Source organism: Larus michahellis, chromosome Z (genome assembly GCF_964199755.1).
Source record: "Larus michahellis chromosome Z, bLarMic1.1, whole genome shotgun sequence".
Lineage (NCBI taxonomy): Eukaryota > Metazoa > Chordata > Aves > Charadriiformes > Laridae > Larus > Larus michahellis.
In genome coordinates, this window is record NC_133930.1 from 45,204,545 (window position 1) to 45,224,557 (window position 20,013).

Consider the following 20,013-nt stretch of genomic DNA (forward strand, 5'->3'; position numbering starts at 1 on the left):
AGCTAGGAAAAAACACTGATGTTTTTAACAGTAACAGTGATTCCTTTTGTAAGCTACATTGTTTCTTTCTGTGGTTTATAAATAACTTATTTTATATGTGAAATCTTGAAAAAAATCTGGTATCAACTCAGAATTTACTGTATAAGGTGAATCACAGAAAATAAGAGAACAGTGCCATTCAAAGTAACTGAGAATTTGCTTACAGCTGAGGAAGCCACCTATGTTTGGACAGTAAGACTTAGCTATCATAGGATATGAATCAAGTTTACTATTATGTGGCTTTATTAAGCTTTAATTGTTGATACTTGCATTTGGAAGTCTTAATTACAAACTTGGAATGCGTGTCAGTTTGTCTGCAGGTCAGTGACATAGCATATGCATGTACTGATAAATAAGTCCTTTTGAATAAATCTAACAGAGATGTTACCTATTACAATGATCGGATACCTGACAACAATTGTAAGTGACAGTAACTAAATAAAAGGCATGCATGGCAACTTTTTTTTTCATTTAATATATAATGTATTTCTGGTGATTTCTTTGAATTAATTAACTTTAAATATAACTAGCTTAATAATTTCTTTGATGCTTTAGAAATCATATAATGGCATTTCTCCTATTTTATCTTCAACATTATCAATAAGCATACAATTGGACAATTGGAAAAGTCTACCAGTAGTATTGCTAGTATTGTGATTTGTTGCTGGTGTCACAGAAAGTTAGAAAGTTGGGATTTTGTTTGGTTGACGTCTTTTTGGTCATGGTTTCTTTCTTTTTTTTTTTTTTACATAACAGTAAACATTGGGCAGGGGCTCAGATTTTCTCTAAATCAAAAATATACTTTGCAGTGCAGTTCCTGTTATGTTATGAAACGTCTCTGTGCTTTGGTTACTGGTTTAATATATTTGTTATATTGAGAGCTGATTCAGCAGAAATAATCTCTGACATACTGGTCCCAGACGTTTGTGGTTTCTGGCACCAACAGCACTATGATCCTCCTAGTAAAAGAGGTTAACTGACTTCAGAGTTGGGGAAAAATCCCCCAGGAACCAAAATACCCCTGCCTTCCTCATGAACACACATCATTCTTACATGCTTTAGGGGAACTGACTGGTGAATTGTTTGACAAGCCCCCAGTTCAGCTTTTCTAGCTGCAGTTTACATCTTTAACATATTTGTACACAGCTATAATATTCTGCTAAAAACTGCCACTTCATCAAGTTACCCTGTTTTGCTAGATGTGTTGCATAGATAACACAAAGAAGAAACACAGGAAATAACTGGTATAAAGCACTGCATTCTACTCACAGTATTGGAATAGGATTTTTTGTTTAAACAGGAGTCATCTCTTTTTAACAGAGCTTCAGAGCTGCTTATTAGGATCCCTTTGTGTTTGTGCATATGTTTCTGCCTTTTTCCTCAAAAGTGTAACACATCAGGTGTTACACAATCAGATCACATTTGCATCTTATCTGCTTAGGAGGTTTTAAATCATGAGTTGCTTATCTCTTGAGGACAGCTTACCATGTTACACACCCCAAAAAAAGAAAATAAAAACCCGTGTCTTTACAGTTTTAGTCTTTTTTTCCTCTCTCTTTCTGCATGTGTGGTGCTTTTAAGTCTTTCCCTTCATGCTTTGCCGTCAATCAAAACTCAAAAATGTGAAATCAAACCTGAGGAAGCAAATACTTTTTATTTTTTCCTCAAGGAAAAAAGGGATTACGGGAACCAAACTCAACTGTAATCTCCATAAACCATTTCTATGACTACTACTCCTAATGGAAAGCTCTGTTCCATTTCTGAAATAATTTTTATTTGTAAAGTGAAATGTGTAACACATAATAAAAGATCCTCTGAAGAACAATTACGCTGATTTGGTTTAACCAGACCCAGACCGTAACTGAGACTGGTCCACAAGCCTTTCGAATGTTCACATATTTTTCTGAAACATTCAAAACTGCTCTACACAAATATCTGCTACAAATCCAATGGAGCTGACAAGCCTCATTATCCAGTTCCCACTCCAGGCAATCATGAAATCTGAGTGTTGCTGACATGATCCATTTATATACAATATTTATTTAAGGACAAAACTTTACATTTTCCTCAAGTCACTCTTTAACCAGACACTCGAAGGAAATGAATCAATACTTCATAACACTTGTGGAATCAGTCTCTCAGGTTTATTCAAGCTGAGTAACACATCATCTGGCAGACAAACTTTAAAGGACAATTTTGCAGCAGGTTATAAGAATTATACTACCCTGGCTTCTAAGAGTTAGTAAAATTTAGGACTGGCTAGATTCTTTTTCAGAATGAGTTAACAATAAAAGGGGTATCTGATTTATTGAGGTAAACTCTCAAGGTGTTACCCATTTTTCATGTGTTGTGCACACATTAAAGTGTTGTGCAGCATTTCCAGACATCCTCAGTTAGCATTTTCAAGCTTTTATTTTACAACTGACGATACAAAAGAGAAGAATGACTTGAAGATCTTATGAGTCATTAAGAATAACTGGAAGATGAGACTGGAAATATGCATATAGCTAGGTAAGCACTGGTGCCATGTCTTTTCGCGTGAGGTTACAGGGAAAACGGGACTCTGGCTAATCAATCTGCCCGTATTTAAAGCTCTTAATTTTTAAATAATAGACAGCATAAGCACTTAGCCAGAACTCAGTTTGTCCTACAGACTTCAAAGAATCACAGAAGGGCTGAGGTTAGAATCAAAGAATGACATAATAGTTTGGGTTCGAAGGGACCTTTAAAGCTCATCTAGTCCAACCTCCCTGCAGTGGGAAGGGACATCTTCAATAGATCAGGTTGCTCAAAGCCCTGTCCAACCTGACCTTGAATCTTTCCAGGGATGGAGCACCTACCACCTCTCTGGGCAACTTGTTCCAGTGTTTCACTCATTGTAAAAATTTTCTTCCTTATATTTAGTCTGAATCTTCCCTCTTTCAGTTTAAAACCATTGCTCCTTGTCCTGTTGCAACAGGCCCTGCTAAAAAATTTGTCACCATTCGTTCCAGAACCTAGAGCAGGTTGTTCAGGCCTAAGTTCAGTTGCGTTTTGAATATCTCTAAGGATGGGGATTCCATGACCTCTCCAAGCAATTGTGGCAGTGTGTGGCAGTGTTTGGCCACCCTCACAGCTTTTTCTTATATTTAAATGGTATTTCCTGTTTCAATTTGTGTGCATTGCCACTTGTCTTGGGTGCCAATGAGAAAAGTATGGCTCCATCCTCTTTATACCCTCACATTAGGTATTTATACCTACTGACAAGATCATCCCTGAGACTTCTCGAGGCTACACAATCCCAGCTCTCAGCCTATTCTGGTATGGTCAGATGCTCCAATCTATTCATCTTCATGGTCTTGGACTTTCTCCAGTACATCCATGTCTTTCATGTTATAGGGAGCCAAGAATTGGATGTAGCACTTCAGATGTGGTCTCACCTGGGCTGAAAGGAGGGGAAGGATCACCTCCCTTGACCTGCTGGGCAATGCTCTTCCTAGCACAGCCCAAGATACTATTAGCCTCCTGTGCTGCTGGGGTGCACCATTGACTCATGGCCAACTTGCAGCCCACCAGGACCCACAGGTCGTTTTCTGCAAAGCTGCTTTACAAACAGTTGACCTCCAGCCTATACTGCTGCATAGGGTTATTCCACCCCCGGTGCAGGACTTTGTTGAACTTCATGAGATTCCTACCTGCCCATTTCTCCAGCCTGTCACAGTCCCTCTCAGACAGCAGCACGAGCATCCAGTCTGTCAAACACTCCTCCCAATTGTGTAGCATCTGTAAACTTGATGAGGATACACCTTGTCCCACCATCCAAGTCACTAATGAAATGGCCAGTACTGCCTCCAGTATCAGACCCCAAAATACTCCACTAATAATGGGACTGCAGCTGGACTTTGTGCTTCTGATAGCAGTACTTTAAGCCCTGAAGTTCAGCCAGTTTTCAATCCACCTCACTGCCCATTTACCTAGCCCATACTTTATCAGCCTCTATATAGAGGATGTTACGGGAGAAAGTGGTGAAAGCCCTATTGAAGTAAAGATAAACAACATACACTGCTCTCCCCTAGCCCACCAAGCCAGTCATTTCATTGTAGAAGGTTAATGTGTTGGTCAGGCATGTGTCTGATCTCCTGAATCCAGGGTTATGATCCTGCTATTTGTCTTGTTCCCCTCCCTCAAGATCCTGGACTGTACCATCTCATGGTCGCTACAGACCAGACAGAGCTCCGTGTATCCTTGCTGCTCTCACATAAAACACCAATTCTGCTCCCCACTGCCCTGGCTCATCCTTCCTCGTCCAGCTCTGTCCGCAGCAGCACTCCAGTCATGTGAGCTCTCCTGCCATATCTCTGTGATTGCAAAGAGCCTAGCCCTGCAGCAGCACACAAGGGCTCAAATGTCCCTTCTTTGATCCCTGTGGGGTGTGCACTAGGGTACACACACTTCAGAGAAGCACCATTGGCCTGATTTCCACAAAGAACTCTGAGAGTTTATTGAATACTGTTAATGAGTAATGTGTAAAATACTGTGGCAAACGAACTGCTGGAGAGACAAATGGCCTTCCAAAATGTTAATTTAGTGCACAGTACATTACCGAGTTTCTCTTTGTAGCATTTTTAATGCCACCATGCTTAATTAATACCACTGAATTGAACCACCTCTTCTTTTTTCTAGTATAGACTTAAACAACTGACTTTCCTGCATTTTCAAAAATTCTAGGTGCTTTCCTTGGGTTTCAGTTAGACTGAGAATCACTAGCTTACTTTGTTTTCAGACATACTGACTGTGGAGGATGCTGTAAATGTAACTAAACTGCCCTTTTTAGATGCACATCAGTTAATTTATCTCTTCTCTCTGTCAAAGAAGAGTGAACAGGAAGGCCACAATGTTACGTGTGAAATGCTTTCAGGGATATAGCACATATTTAAAAAGTGCTTATCCCCGCTATCCTATTCATTTTGGTTGTTATCTGAGCCTAACACTTCTCTTATGAAGTCTAAACTAAGTCAAATAGGAGCAGAGTTCAAATTTTCATATGGAGTTTGGATATATTCAACTTTCCAGTAATGGCAACAGCTTTTCAAAATGAAATCCTTTTACAAACCTTTCCCTGCAGAAACATGGTGTGAGATATTTTTGACATCCTAGAAAACAACTTCCACCCTGAGCTAGAAAGATTTCCTGGAAGGACTTTAATGCTCCAAAAACTTTGAAAGATACATAACAGAACAAACTAATTCTCTGACCTTGGAAAACTGAGCCTGGTCCTAATCCTAGTGAGCCAGCTTGTTTTCTACCTTTTTTTCAAAGTGGAATAAAGATACAGAAACTTCTTGTAATCTGTAAGAGGAATTTTAATGGTCAGAGGAAAACTACCTGTTGACATGCTAACCAACTGCTCATCTTAAGGGTGTGTTGCTCCCTTTGTTCTCCCTCTTTAAGGGAAGAGTTACAAGAGTGTACCTAACTGTAATGGGGACTCATCCTAGTGCCTTCACTGGGATTTTCAGGTGCAATTCTGTTTCCAGCTAAATTGCTGAGGTTTTACCACTGACATAAAACCAAAACGGGATCCTTGGAGTGTAGGCAGATTTTTACTGCCTGTTTATTAGAAAAATTACAAGTGTTTAAGCAAGAATTTAATCTGTTTCTTATTTCCTTCTATTGTGAAGTCATAATATTGTATTTGTGACTATAAAATAACAGCTGTACTCTGCATGAAAGAGTCCTTATTAAGCACAAATATCTTGGCAAGAATCAAATGCAACATAGTATTCATTAAATAAACACCTTGTGGTATAAACACTCATTTATCTTCAAACATGATCCAGTTTAAAGCTTGCCTTAGAATGAAAGCCTATATTCTCACTGATTTTTCTAAGATGCTCTGCAGGCTGAGGTGTATTAAACATATGAGTTTATGGTACAGTTATATTGTGTTTATTTTGCCAAATTTTTAAAATCTGAAATGTCATTCTGTTTTCAGCTTTCTTTTTGTGATGGTGTAGTTCTTGCACATTCATTTGGAACATTAAGTGCAGTTAAGTGCTTGACTACATGTATAATTTTAAAACAATATAATTTATTGGTTCTATATTACTTTTTATTTTTGAACAACCTTCACCAACATATATGGTGCCTGATATTCATCTAGTTTATTGTTGCAGCAACTGTATTAGTGCCTTCATGCCTGCTATTCTCCCATTACTCTAATACAGCTAGCTAATCAAAACCCATACATCTTTAATTAACTTCTGTCAGAACAAAATTCTGGCTAACAGCACAAAACTTAAAGAAGCAACTAAACACTGCTACAGGTCTTCATTACTCTTAGAGCAGGCTGGTAGCTGCCTGCATGTCAGCTGCATGCAGAAACAACCCGTAGACCCATGAATTAGAAAATTTATTGCCTTGCCTTGTTTCTGAAAATATTGTAGGATGTAGAATTTTGATTAGCTAGTCTTATTATCCATTATCATTGTACGCAATTTTACTGCACAAGCCCAAAAGGATGTTTTCTCTCTAATGCTTAATCCCTCCTTAACATGTCATTAAAACAATTGAAGTTATCACATAATTACAGTGACAAGAGATTAATCCCAAACTTGTGTCTCCTGCATTAAAAAAATAATCAAAGCTGCTTTAAAAATAGATCTTGCATGATATTTACATATTCTTATTTTTTTTAAGTGGTACTATTTAGTATTGCGCTATTAACTGCATGTTAAAGCATGTTGACAAAGTAATAGCAAGGATCTGAGAACTCATGCCCTTCATGTAGCATTCTATTAAATTGCTACTGAGGTTCAAGGCAATCTGGATAGATTACTTGGCGGGGCTGAATTTTTTCAGCAAGAATAAGATGGTTGTTACTGATTGAGTTTATAATTTGCAAAGTGTTACTGCATCCAATTAAGCTCTTCTGGAAATGGACAGAGGTTGAACATGGGCCTCTTTGCTTCAGCCCTTTCCCCAAATGTTAGATTTTGCTGCATCTCCAGTTTGCACCATGCTGGAGAAAAGGAGACTCAGGGGAGACCTTATGGCTCTCTACAACTACCTGAAAGGAGGCTGCAGATAGTTGGGGGTTGGTCTCTTCTCCCAAGTAAACGCCGACAGGACTGGAAGACATGGCCTCAAGTTATGCCAGGGGAGGTTTTGATTGGATATTAGGAAAAACTTCTTCACTTGAGGGTTATCAAACATTGGAATAGGCTGCCAGGGAAGCGGTGGAATTGCCATGCAGGAGGTATTTAAAAGATGGGTAAACATGATGCTGAGGGACATGGTTTAGTGGTGATTTTGGCAGGGTTAGGTTGATGGTTGGACTCGATGATCTGCAAGGTCCCTTCCAAGCTAGACAATTCTAGGGTTCTATGCTCCCATCACCCCACTGCAGCCAACTCCTCTCTACCATGCCAGAGGCAAGGCCACTGTTTGCAAGAGCATCACTTCCACCTTCTGTTGCACCTACTGTTCTCCCTGCTTCCTTACCTGCACAATTTCCTAGAAAACAACTGCAGATCCCGTTTTTCCCCTCTCCTCTGCAGACTGGTACAATGTACGGCACCAGGAGGAAAATCAGTTGCAGTATGGGTAGTACAGGTCAAGATCCCACCATGCCAGCTGGACTAGGGGTGCTCCACGCAGGCACTACATTCAGGGCCAACTACCGTGGTCCGGGACATCTGCCCCGTGCCACAGGCCCGTACACCACCACCACCACCACGCGCACCACACTCCACCTCCGCCGTTTCTGTGTGGAAAACCAACTTAATTTGGGGGGTACAACACGGCGCCGCGGCGCCCTCCCGCGTTACTCCCGGCCCTGCGCCGGTCTTTCCCGGGGACTCGCCCCACCAGCGCCCACGGCCGCCCTCCGGGCCACAGCACCGCATCCACCGGCTGCCCCACAGGGCTTCGCCACAGACGGGACCCCGGGCGGGACCGGGACACGGACAGTGACAGGCCCCCAAGACCCGACCCCTCCCCACCAGCCTCTCGCGACACCTCCAGCAAACCTCGCGATACTTGGCGCTCCTCCCCCTTCACCGCCGGCTCCTTACAGCCCGCGGCCTTTCCGCGCAGATCCTCTCGCTGCGCCCGCCCCGGGGACCGGCTGCGGCCCAGCCTGCCGCGGCGGGGCGGGGGCCAAGGGGCCGCTCGCCCCCGTCCCCGGGCACTGTTCCTGCCCACCCGGTCCTGATCGGGGCCGGCAGTGGCGCGGCGATGGAGGGGCAGGCGACGGTTTCCCTATCTGACAGGCCGTGAGGTGCCCCCCGGGCCTCCTCAGCCCCTTCCCTGCTGTGCCTTGCCCCCGGGGGAGCGTGTGGCCTCCAACGAAGGGGTGTGGGCGGTAGACGGGCCCGTGGTCCCCCGGCTGTGGCGGTAGGCCCCCAGAGCGGTGGGCTCGGCTGGCTTCTGGTCCCCAGCTGCCCCCGGGTACCCCCGCCCCCGGGCTCCGTGGGGCCTTGCAGGGCCATAAGTTAAAATGTGTGATGGTGTCTCAGGTAAGCATCTTCCGTGTGTCTTTGCAGAGCGATGTTCAGGCGCTAATTGCTTATTCACGCTTGCCCAGATGGAAAAGAGGGCAGGTGTGGAAGCTGCTGGGTATGGCTCTGCGCACATCTCTGTGCCACGGTGCTGTGAGGCCTCGCCGAACAGCGAAGCTGGAGTGTGTGTGTGTGTGAGAAGTCTGGCAGTGTATACATGTTAGAAACGTTCAGTGAGAAAACTCTGGTTTTGTTTCTCAGAAACATTTGAGTGTGTTTCTTGGGACAGGTGGAAACACGTGGTTAAGTGGACTCAAAGCATTTTAGAGATTTTTTTAGCCTCTCTTGTTTAACAACTTTGTAGTTAAGCTTTGAATTTAAGAAGGGCAATGCTTTTCTTTAGTATCCTTGAATTTTGCTGTTACAATCGTTTTTTAGGGTGTAAAAAAACCTGCACTCTGCATTAAGTGGACAAACTTCAACAGTTATAAAGCATTCATGGAACTTTTGCTCTTTTTTTTGTGTAGAGGAGTAGTTGAAATCAGCAAATGTGTGACAGTAGGCCATTAGCAGCATGAGTTAGTACAGTCAATATGGCACATTTTTTTCAACTGTGGTAAAAGGTGTAAGTATAACCAAGCATCTTAAATATCGTCTTTTTTCATTGATGGGAAGTGGCCTGTACCCATGCTATGAAGACCAAGAAGTTAGCGAATCAGGCTAGTTAAAGGAGCAATTCTTGCTTTGGCTTGGACAGCACTATTTTCTGGGGTCTTGCAACAGTGGTGTCCTTAATGCCATTACTTTTCTTCCCCTTTGTTTCATTCTCTTGTTTACCACTAGGTTTGCAGTTTGGTAATACTGAACCTGTTATCCCACTTTGCACCTGGAACCCTGATTCTGAGAAGTCATATGCAATTCATTAAACTCAAGTAAATGCTTAGTTAAAAACAAAGGCACTGTCATCTTAAATCGTGGTTTTAACTTGAGTGTCGTTAATCTCATGCGTCACTTCAGATATTACTGTGAAAGAAAATAATTATGGAAGTGCTTTCTTATTTTAAACGTTTTGCATATTTAACAGTGCTGCCTATAGCTGGTTTCATTTTTACAGTCTTTGAGAAATTGCTCAAGAACTTAGCTGCTACTGGGGGAAGTTCATGTGCACGTTTTTTTGCATAGATTTGAGCATGTGTGAGAGAGTATAAATGCCTTAAACTTTAAGAGATTAGATATGTATTATTTGTTGAACATACTGTCTGTACTTCACCCTTTGCCTCAAAAAGATATGTTTGAGCTTCAAGTCTCTGAAAAGGTCGGTGGGAATGGCTGAAGGTATGGAGCAGCTTATGTACAGGTCACAGAGTGTGGGGTTGAAGTTATCAAGGATGATGGGGGGCGTTATGAAAGATGAAAAATTATATGTTTAACCTAGAGGTCATGGTTTATGATCTTGTTAATATAAGAACTAATGGGCCATTAGGTTATGGGATCCAAGTTTGTAGCAGGCAAAAGGTTGTCAAGTATTGGAGAGCAGACCTGCGAAATTCATAGTCAGAAGACACTGAATGCAAAAAATCTGCATGCGTTGAAGGTGGAATAGAGCTACTTGAAAAAGAGAAGTCCACTGGTGTTTGCTAAATGAGCAAACCACACCTGACCCAGGAAATCTCTGTAGCAAAAAGAATACTTTAAGGACAAAGAATTTTAGAAGAGAGGTATTCTTTATGCTTGTGCAGTTTTTATTCTTACCTGGATATCAACTTATGGCCAGTGCTGGTTGCAGAATAGGGGGTTACATGAATGTTTTTCTTTTAGTGTATATAATTTAGTAATTTTTTAAAAATTACGTATGATTATCATTGATTTAAGTAGTATGTTGTGGAGAATAATCCTGTGAGCGTACGCTTCCGTGACCTCAGGAACTAGTGAGAAGAACCTATCTTCTCCATGAGTTTTTTGCACTGACACATAAAAATGGGGCAAAGTGGCATTTCTTGCCTTCAGGACTTCCTCTTTTCCTTTCCTCCGAAAAGTAGCTGGATTAAGGCACACAGAAAGGTGTACTAGTACTGATCATAGTTACAAAGTACTTGCCCTGATGCAAAGTTGTCTCTCTTGCTCCTTCCCATAAAAACTTTAGGTGCCTCTCACTGCTGCAGATAATGACTTTTTCAGAAGTGGCAGAACTTATTCCAACAAATAAATAAGAAACAGTGAAAGTTCTGAAATAAATCATGCGTGTTCTTCTCTTTGTTTTGGGATGGCTTAGCAGGGTAAGGTTGGAAATTGTTTCCACAAACACAAAAGGCCAACAATTCCTCAGCTCAGATCTGGAAAACTTTGTGTGCAACTGTTATTTACTATGCCTTATCTTTTACTGTGAAGAGTGAAGGCCCTGTTTTTTCTGATAGAGCTGTTTTGTTGGGTTTTTCTTTGTCAGTACAAAGTGGATTCATTGGACTCTGATACACTGCTGTTATTGTCTTCCACTTTCTCTGTTAGCAGCATGTATATACCATTTAAAAAATTATCTTTGTACATGAAATGTGAAACTGAGATAGCTGAAAATGAAGCGGTTCGGTCACCTCTGTTGTTAATGGTTTGGCATGCTGTATTAAGGCCGTAGTGAGACCACATAGAAGAACAGATTTTGACAGTTCCAGAATGGACAGCCATATAAGCAGTTTACTGAGTAATTAGGCACTTTGATGAATGATATAGGCAAATGATATGCTACTAATTGTTCTTAAAGTACAGTTCTGATGTTTCTAAACATAAGTTTTTTTTTTACCTGTTCCAGACTTTATTAGGAGAAAGGTGATGGTTTCCTATGTGATTATATTTGTAGCTGCGGTACTAGATTCAGGTAGATCAAAAGTGTGTCTAATATAGAAGGCCTTTTTGACCAGTTCACATGGTCAGTTAATTGGACACTAAACCTGCAGGCATCATCTTATAGGTGTTTGACTGTGTGAAGCCACTGTGAAACAAATATGTATCAGAATATGGCTTTTACATGAGATTTTTTCCTATATACTTTCAGATATTTATAAAATAACAGCACTTCAGCAAATTATAATTTAATATCTAACTCAGGATTTTGTTCTAAACAGTAATCAGTATCTTAATTGTAATGCTGCCTTCTCTAATCAGTATTGTAACTCTGCTGCTACCTTCAGTAAAATCTTTTAAGTTGTATGCATTTTGTCAAATAAATTTATATCCAATGTTTTATTATGTGACAGAATTAAATACTTTCTACATTTGGCCAGTTTGTCACTATGTGTGTTTGTTTGTTTTGGTTTTTTTAATAGAAAATTGGCATATTGGGGAAAAATGCCTTGCCCCTTGTCTTGAGAATGGGAAACTTCATGAAGGAAAAATATCCTCTATTGAAAAGGACAAGAATGGAAAATCATTTGCTGTTGTATCATTCTTGGAGTCTGAAGAAAGGAAAATACTAATAACTAAACTTCGTAGAATTGAAGCCAGTAAAGGATCCTGGAAAAGCTTAATATTTGATGATGGTGATCTGGAAAAACCTTATTTTCCTGACCGAAATCTTCCATCTCCTGCAGTTCCTTTTAAATTATCTGACAGTGGTGATATTATCCCATATACAATCAATAGATACCTGCGTGATTATCAAAGGGAAGGAGCCCAATTTCTGTATGGACACTATGCTAATAAAAGAGGATGTATTCTTGGAGATGATATGGGCCTTGGCAAGACAATACAGGTATTCTTTTTTGATTTTACACACTGAGAGAACAGGTAATTTTTTGGGGGATGGATTTTCTGTGAGATGTAAATCTTTTTAAAAAATAATGTATTTAAGAAAGGGCATTTCAGTGAAGCTTAACCTTCCTTTTCTGTTGTGGAGTTGGAGGAGGCAGGATGTGACCATCCAGGACAGCACTTAAAGCTGGGAACCATTGTTGTGTTTGAGATTCACTTCTGACCTGCCACAAAACTGGGTTGTGAACCCTTTTAGTGTAAGCACAGGCAGTTATGGTAGTTAAAATGTTAGTATTCATTTTATGTTGAATGTACTTTGAGGATTGCTACCTGTGCATCATGAAAGTGATTTGCACAGAAGTATGCTAAAACCACTTACAGCTCTTATCTGACTACAGCTCTTTAAATGTGTTTTTCCTTTTTTCCTTGGGAACCAGTAGTTTGACTGTACTGGGAACGAGAAGGAGCAGACACATTTACTCCCATCTCTGGAAAAAGTGCATAGATGTTCCATGTTATTTTTATCGGTCTTTTGGAAATACAGTTTGGGTTGATGAAAGGACGAAGTGTAGCTGGATTTTTCCATTATGCTTTGAATCAGTGTGGCCCAACCGATTTATTTATTTTACTAAAACTGGGGGGGGGGGGTTATGTTTGAAAATTCTTTTTAATCTGTCTGGTTTTAAGTAAGCAGCATGAATCTATGCTGGCTAGTCTTTGTCCCCCTCTGTCATGTGTCAAATGGAAGCTTATTCTTACACTGACAAATTCTGGCTGTAGTGTCTGTTGCCCTTCTATTTAGGAGAATGTTGACAGACACCCATCAGTGCAAAGAAAAGTTCTGTAGCAAACTTGACAAAAGGAGTGAGTAAACTGTACTGGCAAAACTTCTCTGGACAGAGCATTTAAAGGTGCATCATAGGTTTGTGTAGCTGACAATGATCTGTTAACAGATGTTTATTAAAACTAAACTGCATCCTTTTACCTTATGTTTTACCTAACCTTGGCCATGTTTCTTGTCCATGGCAGTTTAAGAACTTGGTAGTTGTGGAAGTTTATCTCTGCTCAGAACTGCAAATGTCCAATTTCATATAGTAAGAAGCATCTTTATGAGATACAAGTAAACTGAGTGAGGGTGGTGGTGTGGAATTGAGTTTTCTTGCTTCTGTTTCTTATATTTTTTGAATCTCAGAACTGATCCTGTAAAGACCTGGTCCCATTTATCACACAGTGACTGTGTTATTGTGTGGAATTCACATCTGATTGTTATTTCTTTTAATAACAGTGTCAAGTTTGCAGAAGAAAGGTAGAAGTTTTAAAGAATACCTTGTGTATTTTTTGTAAAACACAGTTTTATGTTTTTCAAGTTCAGTACGGGAAAGGCAGTTCAGTGGATATGAAGTAAAAGAGGATTTCACTTGTTTAGAAAAGATCAGTATGTATGAAAGAATAAATATTAAACTTCATCAAGTAGCAAGTAACTGATTTAGTTTTATAGAAAATTTGTATCATGTTTGTCAGTTGGCTGAACCCTATTCTTTCTGAATTGTAGGTTGATTTATCAGATAGACTTTTCTAGAAAACTTTTGCATTTTATTATTCTTTGTACTTCTGAACTCACTTTTGCTTAAATGGCCTGACTGTGTGGCTCTTTCATTTCAAGGTGAAGTTGAGGTGGAGGCAAGTAGAATAATGTTGATTCTTAACATGATTGCAGTAAGTTAAAGTTTCCTATTAAGGTCTTTAGGATTGCTTCCTGCTTTTTCTGGAAGAGCCAAAGGTTTCTCAGCAGAGTTGCCTTTTTACAGCCTTTTGCTATTGTTACAAATTTGTGATGCATAATTCTTCCAAAAATGGAGGATCTGGAGGACACATGGAGATTTTGTGTTCAGTTGAATTTTATTCTTATTCTTGAAAGGATTTTAAAAAAAATTCAAGTCAAACAACATGTGCAACTTGCAGTTCCTCTCAGCCTTAGTTTATATGAAAAATTATGTATTAAAATGTTTGGTTTTCTTTTCTTCTGCATGTCTCTTTCCCACCCTGTGGCCCCATATGTGAGGGGTTTCCTCTGTCTTCTGCTCATCTACCTTTACTCTTCTCAGGTGTTTTTCCTGCATTTCTGCACTCCTGGCTGGTTCTTTTCCTAGCATCGCTAGAGGGAGAAAGCTGTGGAAATTTCCTTTTGTTTGGAAATCGGGAGATGACAGCTTTACATATGCCCTGCTATGAGCAGCTGTGTAGCAGCTGCAAAAGGAAGTGGCTGGAGCTGTCTGCTGAGAGTAAAGGGGGGCCTGTTGAATTTTCAAAAGAAGGGTACCTCTCTGATGATGCATCTGGTTCTTGCTGCTGCTTAGTCCCGTGGATACAAAGTGGGGTTTATGGGTTTGAATGTTCTGGCTAGATATCTCTGTGCCTTTTTCCTGTTTTGGAATACTATGGGAGCTGCTTGGAATAGCCTGTGCTGAGATGTTTGTCTGCACTGTGATGCAGTATAGTAAGTGTCTCCTCATAATCAAAGGGAAATCACCTTGACTGGTTTGAGGCAGATAAGAGAATATAGGTGCAAACATAACAGAGAGAACTGGTTTCAAGTTAACAACAGGAATTGGAAGGAATGGAACATACAGAAAACGACATATTAGTAAAAAACTCTAGTTTAAACCTCTTCTACCTTTTTCAGAAGTAGTGTTGGGTATATGGTTAGCAAGTATCTCTTCCTTCTGTTTTATCATCAAAGGCTCAAGTGCCTTGAAAATGGAAGAAAATTGCAAGGCAATGCATCATCCCCAAATTTTGTTGACTCGTTCATAATCTATTCTGTATTTTTGGGACTCCTCCACTTAGATTGGAGGGTGAAAGAGTAAAATAGAGCAATTAATTGCTCTTATCATGAATTCGGGATTCTCCCAAGGGAAGGGGTTCCCATGGGAACAGATTGATTTAAAATAAACAAACAAGCACCAAAAAAACAATTCCCCCAAATCCCCTTTTTAAATATCATCCAAGTTTTTGTCCTAAATGCTTATTTTCAGTGAAACTACTTCATTTTCTGTTTGCATTTTTCTAAATAATCACTGAGATTTGCTTTCTTTCTCAAGGTCATTTCATTTTTGGCTGCAGTGTTGCACAAAAAGGGAACACGTGAAGATATTGAAAATAATATGCCAGAATTTTTACTGAGGACAATGAAAAAAGAACAAAAGTGCAACCCCAAGAAGGTACAGCTTTTAGTGATACAAACTTAAGGATTTTGGTAAAAGGCAATACTTGGATTTTTTTGTTTGTTTGCTTTAGAAGTTTTTTATGTATATTCATTTTTTATATTCAGTTACTTAGGTAAATTAGGGGTTCATGGCCTTCCTGTTAGTGTTTGGGAATCCTTCAGTTTTCCAGATAATCATAGTGCATTATCTGGCCTTTGTTGTCTAATCTGTTAATACTGTTGATCTGCACTAACAAAGAACATTTGGAAATAACCTGGATGAGATTTTTGGCTAGAATACTTTGAAAAGCCAATGTCAGTGAGTAGAAGATTATATTTTTGTGTGGTTGTGTTTCTGAAGTGCAAAAAGCACATTTGTATATATTAACGTGATATTTAAATAATTAAGGCAAATGTATGTATTTGGAAAATTTATTGCTAATGTTCTTGTGACCTCGCATATTTTCTTGAATGACTGTAATAATGTCAGAAGTAATGCTGACTGATAATCTAGGTAATTAAATACAGCAAATAAAGATAAGTGACCAAGAGAAATGTGAAGATCATTTTAATTTTACTTACCACACGACCCATGCAATTTCTTTTTTCCATTGCTACTTTTATTTTATTGGAATAATTGGAATATTTAACTGGAAGAATGGTTCACAGGACACTAGCTTTGTGAATAAGGGGTACAGGTTCCTAAGGAAAGATAAGCAGAGAAGACGACATGAAGGGTTAGCACTTCATGTGAAAAAAAAAGGAATGCTTCTGACTGGGAATAAGAGAAGAATTTAACTTTGAGGACAATTAAGTATTGGAAAAGGTCACAGAGAGGTTGCGGACCACCCCATCCTTGGGGGTTTTGAATACCTGGGTAGAGAAAGCCCTAAATGCCCGAATTCAGCATTGCCCCTGCTTTGACCAAGAAGCTGGACTAGAAACTTCCTGAGATTCCTTCTCACCTAATTGATTTTATTATTCTATGATATTAAATGAGTTGTAAGAGCTGTCTTAAATTTTTAAACCCTTTTCAGGTCTTTCTGTTTTGAAGTCATATATTGATTAGACTTGTGGATGGAAGGAAGCTGCTTACCCTCTACATCCTTTTCTTTTCTCCATGTGTAAAACATTTTATGGTATACAGATGCTACAAGGAAGCAAAGTGATAGTGTCTCATGTCTTATTGCAGTTGTTAGTGTATAATTTGAGTAAGTTGTACTACTTTGGTAGCTTTTGTAGTATTACAGTGTTTTTCATCTGTACTGTTTACATAATCTGAGTAAACTGATTAACTTTTGAATTTATATTGGCTCTTCAGATATTTTTCTATACTGTGCTTTGAAGTGACAAATTAAACAATTCAAACTATAAATAGGTAAAATAAATCTCAAGATTTTTACTTTCCTTATCAAGAAAGTGCTATGTTGTTGTTTTTCAGTAATAATATAACAGCTATTTGTTTTCAGACTTTCCTCATAGTGGCCCCTCTTTCAGTGCTATACAACTGGAAGGATGAGTTAGACATGTGGGGGTACTTTAAGGTCTCTGTCTTACATGGCAGTAAGAAGGATGATGACTTGAGTCGCATCAAGCAAGGGAAATGTGAAGTTGCCCTTACAACGTATGAGATACTTCGTCTGTATTTGGATGAATTTAACAGGTAATGATTTTTCTACACACAGAATTTTAACTGTTTGTCTAATTTTGCTTTCTTCTTTGCAAGTACTTATTCTTTCTATGTAATGTATTTACTGTTAAATCCAGTGACTCGTGTTGAAGAAGAGAATCTGATTTAACTGTCCTTGGATAGTTTACCCTATACTACCTTTGTAGTGGGATGCTTGGGAGACATTTGAATAGTTTTCATAAAGCTAGTTTGTGCTGTTGACACGTTCATGAAGTGTTCTCTAAAAGATGCAGGAGTTGCCTACGTGAAAACTGGTAGTGGCTAAAAGATATGGAGAAGATATTTCTATCTTTCAGTGCAGTGTAAGGAGAACAAATTACGGAATTTCAAAATGTTCAAAAGGTATTTTCATTGTTATTTGCACTTTTCAGCAGCTTGATGAAGTTCTTGAGTCCTAAAAACTTTGAGATACAAGATGCGTATTTGTGTCCCTGTGTATAGTTTTAAATACCTGATGGATTTACCAGAATCAAGGCGTTTCTGACAGCAGATTGTATTAGAAATCCTACTTTATTTGCTCCGTATCTGTCAGCCTTTTCAAACTAGGAGTGTTGCCTTTGGCTGTGTTCAGAAGTACTTAGCCTGTCATCTGATCGTAGTGGTCCTCATTTCTTAGGTCATCTTGGAAGTAAGGTACCAGTTGCATGAATAGCTAGCAGTAGCAGCCTGCCCTTAAAAGCTGCTGTTGTCAGGGTCTCTGCAGATCTTGTTGTTTTAGGTGTTGGGAAAGGTCCGGGCCTCTGTGAATGTCCTAGGGTTGTGGATAACTGTCACCAAAACAATCAGATCTCCAGCTCTGTCCGCACTCAGGTCTGAAAAAGAAGATAGATAGGAGAAGACTAAAGGAGTTGCGTTAGCAGTACCCTAATTCTTTTGGTCCCTGCTTCTAGATATGTTCCTCCTAGTCACAAATTCATGAAATATTAAAACTCCTCTGCATATTGGTATCATATAGATACTAAAGAAGTTGAGTGATGCTTTCAGGTAAGAAACCATGCAGATTAAAATGCTTTCAGTATAATTCTGGTTACACTGGATAGGTTTTGTTGGAAAAATGAGGCACGCCTGTGTTAAGCGTGTTTCAATAGCTTACCTTCAGAGATTTATTTAATTTTTCTAAATCTTATGTATGAGTGGAATTAGTGCTGGTGAGATGTGCTGGATTGATTGCTCCAGAGATTGAAAGCTACTTTCTTCACAGAAAATTTGACACCGTTAACAGTAGTTTATTTATTTGGTTATATAGTTTAGCCATTATACCCAACTATGGCGACTGAAATTACCAGGCAAACAGAAAATAAGGATACTGAGTAGTATAATACAATGTAAGACAGGAAAAGTAAAAAGTAATAGTGTTTTATAATAATCATGGCTATGTGTGTGGCTGACTTCACTTTGTATATCTATGTGGATTGATAGGATAAGTAGTTTCAGTTAATACAATATTTCTTGTTGATCTGCAGCGTAGAGTGGTCTGCTGTGATAGTGGATGAAGCACATAGAATCAAGAATCCAAAGGCTCAAATAACTCAAACCATGAAGTCATTAAAATGCAGTGTTCGCATAGGTCTTACTGGAACCATTCTTCAAAACAATATGAAGGAACTTTGGTGTGTTATGGACTGGTAAATAAAATACCTTTTTTTTATGATTTAAACACCACTATATGTTAACTGTGCTGTGGGACTGGGATAGGGCTGGATGATTTGGACCCATCTTTGTCAAAAAACAACAAATCACAACCCTCCCCCCAAAATGCCCAACGTTTTGTCAGAATGTATGTATGTTTTTCCATGTGTGTTTTGGAGGTAAGCTCCTGATACATACATCTGCAGTATGTATTTTGCAGTTATTTAATAAATTTGGAGGTCCTTTTATTGCCTGGCTTCTTTGGGGAATTTGGGAGGCAGTTATGATTATTTTCTCCCCCCACCTCATTTACCTTTCTTTTTTGAGGATGCTATTTTTTTCTTTTTTGTCTCTTCCCTACAGTAGACTGAGAATCATTACACAGTTTCAAACAATGTTGTGCCTTTACTCTGTCTAATATGTGCAGGTCATTCTGACTTACTTGTAAGTTGAAAGTAATAGTATTTTACTGTTTTTCAAAATACACAAGTGCACATATTTGTAAAGCAACAGTTTTGTCCAGGAAAACCTCTGATGAAGAGGGAGAGGTGGAAATAACCCTGGATATGAATCTAAACATAGAACACTTACTGGGGATGATTTGCAGAGGAGGAACAAAACAAACATGCCTTAAATATGAGGAAATACAAACTGAATTGAAATATCAGAAAATCAATGCTTTAACAGTAAGCTTAGTGTTGCATCCTGTGCTGGTATTTATAGATTGTTCCAGTATGTAGTGCTGCTAATGATTACCAATTTCTTTTTCCTGTTGGGTTTCTTAAGATTTTATTTAGTAAACTGCAGTATCTGCATAACCTGATTTTAATAAAAAAAGTAAAAATTGAAAACATGACTGCTTTGCTTCCAATTTAGGCTCCTGAACAGTAACAGCCTTGTAGTTTAGAGGTTCTGTATACTGGTGACTTGCTCTGCTGAGCTTTAGTTTTTCCGGAGATAGCAATCCTTTCCTAAAGAGATTGTCTTAACATTGCAGGATGACAGTAAGTAACTGAAAAAATGGCATGTCTGGAAGCACTATATGTTTTTACTTATATGCACAATTTTAGTAATTTCTCTAGTGATTGTTAATTTAAGATCTCTTGCTGTTAGCCATAAACAATTTATGGTATGCTTTCAATTGAAAAAGATAGATTGCCTTGGAGTAAAGAAAATGGTGTTACTCCTTCACACACACACCCACACACACACACCCACACACACCCCCT

At 39.2% G+C, this 20,013-nt stretch overlaps 1 protein-coding gene across 12 annotated transcripts in view; it reads left to right on the plus strand.

Annotated features, from left to right (window-relative positions):
* The first annotated feature begins 8,086 nt into the window (after window positions 1-8,086).
* ERCC6L2 (ERCC excision repair 6 like 2) overlaps window positions 8,087-20,013 on the plus strand; it is a 62,601-nt gene continuing 50,674 nt past the window's right edge. For 7 of the 12 annotated variants that reach the window (XR_012584911.1, XR_012584912.1, XR_012584913.1 and 4 more), the window contains exons 1-5: window positions 8,087-8,537; window positions 11,837-12,261; window positions 15,362-15,481; window positions 16,935-17,128; window positions 18,619-18,780. Coding sequence is in view for 9 of the 12 variants with exons in the window: in XM_074569964.1 (XP_074426065.1) it covers window positions 8,519-8,537; window positions 11,837-12,261; window positions 15,362-15,481; window positions 16,935-17,128; window positions 18,619-18,780 (920 nt within the window). In the remaining 3 variants the exon portion in view is untranslated. Of the gene's footprint in view, window positions 8,538-11,836; window positions 12,262-15,361; window positions 15,482-16,934; window positions 17,129-18,618; window positions 18,781-20,013 lie in introns of those variants that run through there. The other 5 variants (XM_074569966.1, XM_074569965.1, XM_074569967.1 and 2 more) reach the window with 3 other exon arrangements.